The 11,768-nt window shown below is 40.9% G+C and overlaps 1 protein-coding gene and 1 non-coding gene across 4 annotated transcripts in view; both read right to left on the reverse strand.

Moving 5' to 3' along the window:
- The window catches only part of RC3H2 (ring finger and CCCH-type domains 2), a 23,780-nt gene extending 14,552 nt beyond the window's left edge, over nucleotides 1-9,228 (reverse strand). Inside the window, exons 1-7 of one of the 3 annotated variants that reach the window (XM_042052082.1) lie at nucleotides 4,511-9,228; nucleotides 3,032-3,149; nucleotides 2,348-2,581; nucleotides 1,306-1,481; nucleotides 1,009-1,209; nucleotides 497-629; nucleotides 137-255 (exon numbers count right to left, since the gene is read on the reverse strand). In XM_042052082.1, coding sequence (XP_041908016.1) covers nucleotides 137-255; nucleotides 497-629; nucleotides 1,009-1,209; nucleotides 1,306-1,481; nucleotides 2,348-2,581; nucleotides 3,032-3,149; nucleotides 4,511-4,741 — 1,212 coding nt within the window. In that variant the 5' untranslated portion in view covers nucleotides 4,742-9,228. The remainder of the gene's footprint in view (nucleotides 1-136; nucleotides 256-496; nucleotides 630-1,008; nucleotides 1,210-1,305; nucleotides 1,482-2,347; nucleotides 2,582-3,031; nucleotides 3,150-4,510) is intronic. The other 2 variants (XM_042052081.1, XM_042052084.1) reach the window with 2 other exon arrangements.
- On the reverse strand, nucleotides 717-830 carry LOC121676394. The gene has a single exon (XR_006020443.1). It is a non-coding gene; the product is annotated as a small nucleolar RNA SNORD90 (small nucleolar RNA).
- Nucleotides 9,229-11,768: the final 2,540 nt, after the last annotated feature.

The following is an 11,768-nucleotide window of genomic DNA, read 5'->3' on the forward strand; positions in this document are numbered from 1 at the left end:
GAATGCAGCAAATAACAATATCATCAATTACTCCACAGTAAAGGCCGTAAATATTTCACATCAGCAGTCATTTTTCAAAGTTGCATCTCCCAGAAAATGTACATTAAGATGTAATGCCGTGATCAAGTCTGGTTACCTGTGGAGTTTCATGGCCTTTTCTACTGTAATTCTGAATGAAATCCACCAGCCCATGGACCACGGTCTTTACAGCGACCATCGCATTTTCCAGCTGCTCCCACGTTGGAGATGCTGCATCTAAAATTATTAAAAGCAGGGTTGTCACTCTGCCAATAATCCCAGCAGTATCAGAAATAAGAGGCAAGTCTTGTATTACTTTATAACACCAAGTACTAGGACAGAACTCGGAGAGCCCTGAAGAGGAGTTTATTATGTTAGTGGGAATTTCAAAACCAGGAATGGAGGTTATCATCTTAATAATTAATTTTGCTAGATATGAAGAATACCAAGAAAAGTTTAAAATGCTTGATCTGCATACCTGGATTTGGATCTATGTTTGCCAGGAGCTCTAAATGAGGCCTCAGCCTGTTTAGGTTTGCAGGATCCCCCGTGCGCTGCAAGACAATTGTCAACTCTTGTACACTCTTAGCAAAAGATTCTGGAGATTGAAGCTGAAAATAAACGGAGCATTAGTGTGCTGCATCTTACAATGTGAATTACTAATCTTAAAAAGATATTCATGACATTGGTTCCTAAAGGCAATATATAGTGTCTTCAGATAGCATACAGAGAGGATCAGTGGAGAGAAATTCTATTTCTCAACTCAGAATCTGCCCTATGAAGCTTCATCATAAGACACCAAAAAGTTAATTAAAGTACTTCATATGATGACTGTGCTACATCAGGGAAAAAAACTTCAATCTAGTTTTAATTAATATTTGGTAGGACTACAAACAAAAAGTTAATTCATGGAGTTCTTTGATCTTTATTGTAACATCTAATAGTCAAAACGAATCCTACAAAGATACTAAAATCATCCCTTCAACAAACCTTGTCAATAATGGATTGCATGTGTGATTTATGTGCCAGGTCTCCATAAAGAAGGGAAGACCACTGCTCTGGTGATATTCGAAGTCCTGCTTCCATGGCAATGTGAACAATTTGGGCATCGTGTTCTCTCCGCAAAGCCTCGTAACTCCGGAACTCTTCTTTAAGTTGCATCAGAGAAGAATCCTCATCCCTTTTAGTGACCTAATAAATAGTAATAGTTAAACACTCCTTCTTTAACAAAAAATCTCCATGTCCATCATAAAAAGCACAGCACAAACCACAATACTGGTGTTTTACCTTAAAGCATGATGCTCTATACAGTAGCTGCACAACATGACCAATGCTTGTTTTAGAGGCCTGAGGAAATCTTGGTTCCAGCCTTTGCACAACAAAAAGTACCAGAACTTTTCTTGAGAGTGCAGAGCCATCTTCCAGTGCCAGTAATACAAGTTTCAGTGCCTCCTCTTGCATAGCTTTAACACACAAAAATGAAAGTTAAATATATTGCAGAAAACAGCAAGGCTACTGGATTTGGACAGATAAGCAGAAGCATCTGAATCATCTTGAATGTAACTCCTTAGTGCTTTTTATCTTACTAAAAGAAAGCATTTCAAACTTCTAAAAGAAGTTGCTAGTTTAGAAGAAGTATTTAGAATCACTCTAAGCACAGCAAACCTAGAGCTAAGACTAACTTTCAGTAATAAACACATCAGTAGTGCAGTTTTTATACTTTTCTCCACTGTGCAGTCTTGTAGCCATTGTCCTTTTGGACACCTCATCAGTGCCACACCATGAAAGTATAAAATAAATATGGGAACAGTACTGGAATGCTATCAACAGTTACTGGAATCAAGAGAGGACAACTTCCATTTTAAAGGGAATTTCCTTCTTGTTTCTGTGCTTGCTTCAGCAGCATTCTTAACTATGAATTTGTTAGAGATATAAATGCGATCATTATAAATTTCAGAAGTATGCTGCAGCTGAGGTTAGGCTGATTGTATTGACAGCTATTCAATTCCAATCACAGGCAGCAGTACAGCCAGCCTGCTACACTTACACTGCATTACAAACTGTGCACAACACGTGCTTACTGACCCCTCTTTGCCAGGCTTTTTGAAATACTTCCTCCCAGTTTCAAAGAACATTTAATGGAGGGGCAGGGGAAACAACCAAACACTTTAAGCCAGCAGATTTTACTAACATTTGGGGGAATTTCTTCCCCCCTTCTCCTTTCTTCCTGGCAGAATATCTTTAACTGAACAGAAGAAATTTCAAAAAAATTTTTGTTCAGAAAAGGTACAGCTAAATATATTCTGTTGCAGATGTAGAGGTCCCTTACCTGGTCCTAGAAACTGGCACCCTCGTGCCCTGACAGCAGCCCAAAGATTGGCAGAAAGCTGCTGAGGATTTTGGTGCTGCAGGATGAGTTCTGTGACAGTTCTCTCTCCCAGCGACCGAGCTGCCCTCATGGCTCTGACCCGACCCTCCTCCTCCACCAGCTGACAATTCACCAGTGTCACAAGCTTCCTCTGCATTGGACGGCTCAGTGCACTCTGATTCAGGCTTGCAACACCTTCAGAGAAAGGGATAAAAGGCTAAGCAGTGCTTCTGATCAAATTCATCTGAGTGAGACAAAAAAAAGTCTAACAGTGTATGTGTTTTTCTAGGACTTGGATACCAGTCACAGGTACCTTCCCTTCTCTTAGGCAATTCTGTGCAATTCTTTATCAAAAAGAACTTTAATTAAAATCTTAAACTGACATCAAAGCCATCCTTTGGGGAAAGTTCAGCTTTAGTACAAAGTTAGCCCTAAGGCGGTATTATTAAATAGAGTATTTTGTAAACTTAAAATAAAAAAAACCACAAACAAGTGTCACAAGTGTGAATAAGCTTTTAAAGACACAAGGGCAATTTTATTAGAAAAATTAGAGTATTATCTCACTGACATTTACAATCAGTGCTGAAAACACAATGCTGTTAAAAGCAAGCTACATCAAAATTCCACTGTTCAGCAGAGACTCACCTTTTCCTCCACTTAATGGCTTTAAGTAGAGTGCCAAATCCTCAACACATTTTTTTGCTACTTCATAATGTTTGTTCTCTCCTACATTACTCAACTTTACTGTCTGATGATCAGGTACCTAAAAAAAATGCAAGGGGAAGGAAGGGGGAGAAGAATTACATACACCTGGCTGACCTCTCTGATGGTACCCACATCACCATTAATTACATAACACTGCAGATGTGCACTGCTCTGAGAATAGGGAAAGACAGGACCCACTCAGGGCATGTACATGGCATAAGGAACAACAAAAAGGGCCCAATATGAGGATTAGGGGGATGAAAGATGGTTTTTGTTATTACTCAACACTTCAAAAACAGAAGTAGAGTAGAAAACAATAACCAAAGTCTAAAAAATGAAGAACACAAGACTTGAGAAGGTGATCAGCACGATTTACTACAGACACATAAAGGAAGCTATAAGACAAAATTAACTAACAAGAATATAATAAAGCAAAGTTAAAAAATAATTTAAGCATCATTTGGGCATGCTGAAATCTTCCAAGGGAAGAAGCAGGAAACTTAACTAGGTGGAAAAAACCTTTAAGTAGAATAACAAGGTCAGATAAGGAAAACAGAGGGAGTATTAGTCATAATAAATTAATTGTTTGAAATACATTGCAAGAAGTTAGGAGACCATGAAAATAAATGTTGTAAGATCAAGGCAGTGATCTGACACATAAAAAAAATGAAAGGAACACGTGAACTTGAGAAACAAAACTGCTCTGACATAGTGTTATTGCCAATAGCTGTGTCAAGGTATGTGAAAGGACATTAAAAAGCAAAGTAAAATACATCTTCTTACTGCATCATCAAGGTGTTAGAGAGAGAGTAATATGAAAAAGCACATGAATCAGCGTAAGAGGAACAGACTTATTTAGTCTCCATAAAGCGCAGTACTGATTATATAATCACTGTTTTGCCACTGCTACGAGACAGCAAAAGGAACATTCCTGGCCTGATTAGCCAGTGTCTGCAAATGCAACTGAAAAGCCATCATCAGGCATATTTTAAAAAAAAATTATACACACACACTTCTGGAACTTGTTTAAACAGCCACTTCCAAACATGTGACGTTTAGAAACAAGATTTCTCACAAGGCTATGATGAATGAGTGCAATCTGCAAGTTCACTCATTCTACTGACAGTTGGGACAGATAATTGTCTGTTTCCCAGCGGGGATTTTACTCCAGTCACAGTTCAAAAGCCTTTTAAAATCAGAATTCAGGTTACAATTAGAACACGTTTTCATTTTATGGGAAGATGGTTCTGAAATGGTGCAGGTGCTTTTAGAACATGTATGGACTCCTAGACAGTCCAAAGCTAAGTCTTACCATTTATTTGGGCTAAAATGAGGAAGGAAGAGCAGCACACGTATTGCAACTGGCATGGAAAAGGTAACAACACAAAGTGGGAAAACAAAGAGCTGCTTCAGTCATACCTGGGCTCCAACCAGCTGGAGGAGTGCAAAGTTTACAGGAAGCACATCGATGTCTGTGTTGATGGCAGTCTGGTCAAAAGGACATGCCTTGCGATGGAGCTTGTTCAGGCAGGTCTTGCACACGGTGTGAGAGCAACCTAAGCTGATGGGTTTGTGCACATTCTCATCAAACTCGTTGTAGCAGATTGGGCAGGACAGAAATTCTGTCCACTGAGCTGCCTGCACAGGCATTGTGGAAGCTGGACACTTGTTTAGCAGGCTAGCAGACCATTATTTCACTGTACTATGTTTTGGCAGCTGTAAGCGAATAACAGAGTATTTAAAACATGTTTTCTGGCAATTTAGAATAATTTTTAATTAAAAAAACAGACCAAAATTTCAATATTACAAAGAATAAAACTAAATCCTTATGCTGAAGTACTCGAAAACCCCAACTCTGTGTTAGTTTAACATCTGTACCAAAAAAGGCTCATGAACTAAACTAATGCAGACTACCGTAAGTTTAACTTATTATAAATGGCACTAAAGGTTGGTTTTCTTTTTTTCTGGGGGGGTGGGGTGGTTTAAAATGTTATTTTCATTTGAAATGAAGTGAATGCCTTCCTCCTGCAGATCTTATTCAGACTTAATCAGACAACAACCCAAACCCAGCTTTGCCTTTTTAAAAACACATTTTCTGTAAAACACAAATCAACTAATGAAAATCAAGAACCATAAGAAAACACTAAAAGAATGAGAGACTAGTTTTTAGTTTTATGATCTCTCATGTTACTTTCACCTTTTCTCGCAAGAACTGGAGCACTCAAGGGCAGACATTGCTGTGTGCAATTTTGCTTTTCATGTCTCTACCTTACACGTAACTATGTCCATGAACTCACAGCAAGAAAATCTTTGATGTATGTCAAATCCAGGTATTTAGGACAAAACCTATGATAAGGCAAGCAATAACTTCAGTTGGCTTCCTCATTTCTTCAAACATCTCACTCTGTGCCGTAGTACCAAACAAATTGTTTACGTAAGTGTATTTCAAAGAAAACATGGCTTTATGGACGCTGTTCTTCTATTTTATATAAATCACATTCCTGAAAAAGGTACCAGGCCTAAGCAGTTCATCGAAACCGTTCTCATCCAAGCTCTCGTCATCACGATTTACATTCAGAGCTCCACCCCGGAGGGAACAGCCCCACCCTGGGCTGTGATGTGCCACTGTGTTGGCTCTCTAGGCAACCTACAGACCAGTTCGGTCACTTCGAGACTATGAACAAGCTTGTTACAAATGCAAATACACAAATGTTTTAATTACATGCTTAGCATTCTATTTGTTCACTCTGATGACAGAAAAAAGGTAATTGTTCTGAGGAAGCTGAGATCTCCCCTCTGTGTTCAAATTCAGAAACTCCGTACTGCAATTCCATTGTTGGCTGTGCTATGGTTTAATTAATGCTAAAGTACCAGGCCATTGAAAGAATTACTAGAACACCAAATAGACTCTTATCTGTGGATGTATTTTATGTTAATTATGACCATCTGTTTAGAAATCCTATTTAGTACTATGAACATTCAGTGCCCTTTAAGTAACAGGATACTTGTACAAGATGTCCTTATCTCAGCGAGCTTTTCAATATTATGCAGCAATTTTTGCCCCAAATGAATTCCCATAGTAAAATACACCAAACTGAAAGTTGAACCTCTCAAAACCAAACTGCTGAGGTTATACTTTCAACATAAGCCAGAAAATTCCCATGTATTGGACAAATCAGATTTTCATCTGGCTTCTATCAAAGCACAATCAAAGCTCTAGCAGGGATGAACAAACACAGTCACCTTTAACATGCTATTGCTACATCTGTCTTTTAACCAAGGAAATTTAAAAGCAAAACAAATAAGAGCAAAACCAAACAGTGAGCCAACAGGCCTAGAAAGATTCCTCTGTTAAGAATCCCACCGTTTCCTTTAGCACATCTGCTTCCCTTCCGAAACAGCAGGACAAGAGATGCACAGAACTGCAAAGCCTGTCGGTAAACACCTTCCTTAAAGCTTTTTGCAGCATTACCAGAAACATTAAGATACCAATACCAACATAACTGCTGACCTAGGGCTGACAGTGGTGCTTTTTCACCTGACTGCAAGACACAGGTAACACACAAACTAGACCACTCTGGGAAGTGTGTGACCGTCATGACTCACACGGGGAAAAGTTTAAGAAGAGGCTGGTACACAGAGAGCACAACTGCTGGTATGTCACTAACGAGCTCCTAATAAACAGTCTCTATGTCCACACTGCTCATTAATTATCTCAAACGCAGGGATCTCTGCTCTGAGACAATACCCATGTTCGGTTTCCACAGGTGCTTCAGAGACTTGCAAGAAACCACCTCTCTGTTTATGAGCTTTTAAAATACAGTTGTTTTCCTGACCAGCATAGAAATGAACACAACAGATTCTTCAAGTGTGCACCACCGGTTTTTAAAGATCTATCTCTGGGTGCTTAATCATCCCAAATGACAGATTCTACTAAGCATGTGTTGACCTTCAGATTTCTTGACAGGAAAAAAAAAATCTAATTAAGTCAGCAAACAGCTGGGAAAAGCTCTCCGCTCCCAAAACTTCAAGCAGCCATACAGGGAGGAATCTCCATACTTTATTGAGCCTGCTAGCTCTCCTGCCACTCTTGCACCGCAGTGTGTAGGAAAACAATCTCACGTCTCCTAATTACCATGTCAACTCCCACAAAAAGCATAAGCCAATGTTTAATACATTCTTGCTCCTTGTCAGAAACAATGTATTTCAGGGATGTCCTCTTGAAGAACAAATTGCTCCAGCGCTCTAAACTGAGCAAACACAAGGAGGAGAGCAAAATAAAGAAGGTATATTAGAAATCCTTTGGATTTTGTTTTTAACGGGCAGTACACTCAATTAGAACAATTACCCTTGGTCTGTCTGTTCATTCTGGCAGACTTTTATCTATCTCTACACACACACAGGGCTCCTGTTCCCTGTCAAAATAGAAGCACCCTGCAAAAAAAATCCCAAAGAAATGGCAGATACAGAAACTGGCCAAACATACAAGGAAACAGTCTGAAAAGTCATGGTAGTTGCTACTTAAAAGATCATTACGTAGTGATTTACAATTAGTTTCATAGTATTACTACCAGAAGCAATACTTCAGATGACAAACTGAGAAACATAAAAACCAGTACAGCTGAGTAATTCTGTGTTTCTACTACAGTAGTATTTTCCTATTGCAGTAATGGCTGCAATGGATCAGAGTAACAATGATAACTGACTGATTTTCTCATTTTAGACCAGAATATCTGATGACAGGCAAAACCTCAAACCCTTCCTCAAACAGCTGTACCACTTACAACTGATGGAAGTTGTGAGATTTAGATGTTCTTATTTTGTATTAATTTACAGCTACCTAATCCCAAGACATTCTCTACAACTAATCTAAATCATTATGCTTACTCAATAACCTCTGGACATGATAAATATAATTCAATTCTTATTTTCTGAAGAAGCCAAGCTTAGGTGATCACGCTCTTCTGTTAGTCTGTTCCTCTCCCACACTGCTCAGTCAGGGCATTTGCCAAAATGCGAGATAGGCAAGTTTCACCCCTTATCAAAGAAAGGGTTGAAGGCTTAACTCAGTTCCCCCACAGCGTCAGCTCTGCTCTGCTCAGGCTGACCCCATCAGGTCCCTTGTGGGCCACGGGCAAAGACAAATAAGCAGAGCTTGGATGAGAATGAGACATGGAATAATTCTGTCAATGCTGAACAAAGGGAAGTCTTCTCTACAGATGAAGGAAACGCTTGGAAAACTTGTGAAATTATATGGCATTTTCACAACTGAGGTTCAATTACAATCTTACTGTGGATTTAAGCCTAAATCTTAGAATTCAATTTATTTTTAATCACTAAATTAAAGTGTCCTTGATATTGCCTTGCTCTTAATGTTGACTGTGGAGATCACAGTATTTCCTTTTCTAAGTGATTTCCATTAAAATTTTTCATTTATGCAGATTAATGGTTGGTTTGCAGTACAAGGAGGCAACTTTTTCAAGCTTTCCTTCCTTAGTTACGTAGTTCTGAAAGCATCCTGACTGGGTCAAAAACTTACACATCCACATAATCAAATTATCAGTATTAACGTATTCTCTGGAAGGGCTAGAATCTTTTATTCATTTCTCTTCAACAGCCACCATCTACAGATCTAAAAAACTGGCTTCATTAAAGGCTTAGGGAAGGGCCATCCCCATAACAGCTTTGCATCATTCAGCTATGACGGCTTGAAATTAAAATAAATCCTCTTTACAGAACAGACTTACTTATTTCTACACTCCATAATATCTGTCACATGCAAATCTCTTTACATCATGTGAAAATTCTATATGTAAAGTCTTTAATGACCATGAAATATAGTATTTCAACACAATTATTTCACTGAACATTAATGCTCTTGCAAGTATCTGGAGCCCAATTCAAGTTCCAGAAGAGTCACCAATAGAAATCCTGGGGACAGACGAGAATCAGAGAGTATCTCAAGTGGGAAAGGACATATCGTGTCCAACTCTGCTTCTCGCAGGAGTATCTGACGCTAAACCACACGTCCGAGAGCATTGTCCAGAGACTCCTTGAGCTCTGGCAGACTTGGTGCCACAACCACTTCCCTGGGGAGCCTGTTCCAGTGCCTGGCCACCCTCTGGGGGAAGAGACTTCTACCAATGTCCAACCTGAACTTCCCTGATAGCTTCATCCCATTTCCTTGTGTCCTAAGTATAGATCTGAACATTTACATGTGCCCAGACTACGTTTTGCAAAAACGCCTACAGGATTCTCTTGTTATCTGGTTTAAAAAAATCAAGGCTTAAATGCCCTCTGCCTCCTTAAAACATGTGGCTGAAGAGTAATTCCTATCAACAGGGGTACAACATAAATTTAAGCTCGGGATTGCCAAAGTTCACCCAGTTCAGGGTTAACTCCCCCCAAACCAACACCAGAGTCAGTGTATCCTCAGCAATTCACACCTGCTCCTCCCTGCTCAAGCCTTGATACCACAAATCATGTTAGTAGATTTTAAAAGTTTCCTAAATACTTATGTAATGCCACAGTGGGTTTTTCCTTGTGTTTCAGAGGCGTCCCTGAAAGGAGAGCCTGTCCTCGCCACCAGCCTGATACCAACTCGGCTTCTGTAAGTATTGACTTTTCAGGACTAACTGAAGGGCAAATAAATGAAAAATTTTCTTTGCCACTCAAATCAGTTGAACTCCCTCTGAATGCAGAGAAAGGGAATCCATTTCTAAGCAGATCTACTTGGACACAGTTACTTCATGAAGAGATACAGTGTAGACCTCCTTACTCTTCAGTAATATTTTCAGAGAATAAGGACTTCCATGTATGGTTTAGTTCTCCAAGCTTTTTTTTTTTTAACATGACCTCCATGTTTAAACTATACATTTTTAGAAGAGAAATTCTGTATTCCAATATTTTAAAAACTATTTTAATGAAATACTAATTCTATTCTGAGATGTAGGCAAGAAAACAGAGGGCTCCAGAGGAGCTGGAAAGCCTTTTTAAAGGTTGTACAGAATGACTTAAGATACCCATGGACATATATTTTTTTTCCTTTCCTTAGGGTTGTCCAGTCAGCAAGGAGAGACCCTGTACATTCATCCTATTAAAAGTATATAAAATATCACCAAGTGAAATGTAACATACTCCTAACAAATGCTACTAGCTATTACCATCCGGATATATTGTAAATATTTTATTTACTGTAAAGCAACAAAGCCTTAAATAAATGAGATCAACACTCACGACCTACGAGTTTACTTTGGGATATCTAAAGCACTGACCCTAAAATCTGTTGGAATTTAGTATTTTTGAGATAAATGGCCACAACCTCAAACAAGACAGAAACACAAGTTAATAAAACCACCTTTTCTTGGGGAAAGCTTTGCTTACAAAGCAGAAACAAGAAAAAGTTCACTAAAAAGGCATGAAGGTCTTGGGAAAGCGATTCACTACAAAATTAAGAATACAGTGTTTCCTGGAATAATACTTATACCAGCAACAGAAGTTTCAATTTCTATCATTTCCACAGATGTTTAGGACAGACCAAAGGTCAAAGAATAGTATTTTGATTCAGAAGACTTACAGCTGTATTGGTTGGTTCTCACTTAAAATTAGATTTCTTCTGCCACAATTGCAAATTTACACCCTTGTAATCCAAAGGACTGTTTTTAATTTTGGGTTCATTATTATGATGTAGCTATAATGGTCGTGAGAGAACAACCACAGGAGAAGCTACAGGAACTACAATTAAACCCAAACAAAATCCTAAGCTTGCACGGAAGTGAAACAGGCCTAGATCAGGAGTTGTCCTGGTTGCCTGTCTAAACTTTGTCATTATTTTGTCTCGTTACAGATCCATACCATTCCCCTCTGAACCCTCAATGAACTGAAAACTCATCACTCTCCCACCACTCTGCTGGCCTTCCTGTGCTTTGTGCTGACTCCTACACTTAACTGGAAACCCTCTGTGCACCTCGAGCATCAGCAGAACCGGGACATGCTTTTCCTGTTCAGTTGTTTTGGCTTTGTTTAAGACATTTAAAACATGACACGGCGGGTGCAGTCCTAGGATCTGTCTCCCACCACGACTCTCCTCCACCATTACCCTAACGCACAGTTCCATGAGTATTCCAGAGTGGGAATACTCATGGCTCCGGTGCGATTCTCCCCGGTGCCAGGGGGCATCTCAGCGCGGACTGTCCGGTGCTGCGGCTCCCCAAGGGGCTGCCGGGGAGGGGACCAGAAGCTCTTGCCTCCGTTCGCCGGTGCCGGGAACGCGAGGTGCCCCCGCGGGTCCCCCCGCAGCTTCGCCCCGTCCGCAGGCCGCTGTCAGCCGCACCCGAGCCCGGCCCCGCTCCCGCACCAGGCCCGGCTGCCGCTCCAAGGCCCGGCCCGGGCTCCCGTTCCTGGGCCCGGCTCCTGTACCCGGGCCCGGCCCGGCTCCCGCTCCTGGGCCCGGCCCTGGCTGCCCGCTCCCGCTGCCCGGCCCTGCTCCCGCCGTCATTTCGGAGCCGCCACCAAATGGCTGCCCGGGTCCCCGGGCCGGCTCCGAGGCCTTGGCGGGGCCCGCCGGGCGCCGACAGCCTTGCGGCCCCCGACGGGCCGCACTGGACGGGCTCAGCCCGACACCGCTCCCGCCGGGCTCCCGCAGCGCCGGGAGGCAGAGGAAGGACCGGGGTGGGTG

This window comes from Corvus kubaryi, unplaced genomic scaffold (genome assembly GCF_017639235.1).
Source record: "Corvus kubaryi isolate FWS band 111438036 unplaced genomic scaffold, C.kubaryi_AGA036_p1.0 78, whole genome shotgun sequence".
NCBI lineage: Eukaryota > Metazoa > Chordata > Aves > Passeriformes > Corvidae > Corvus > Corvus kubaryi.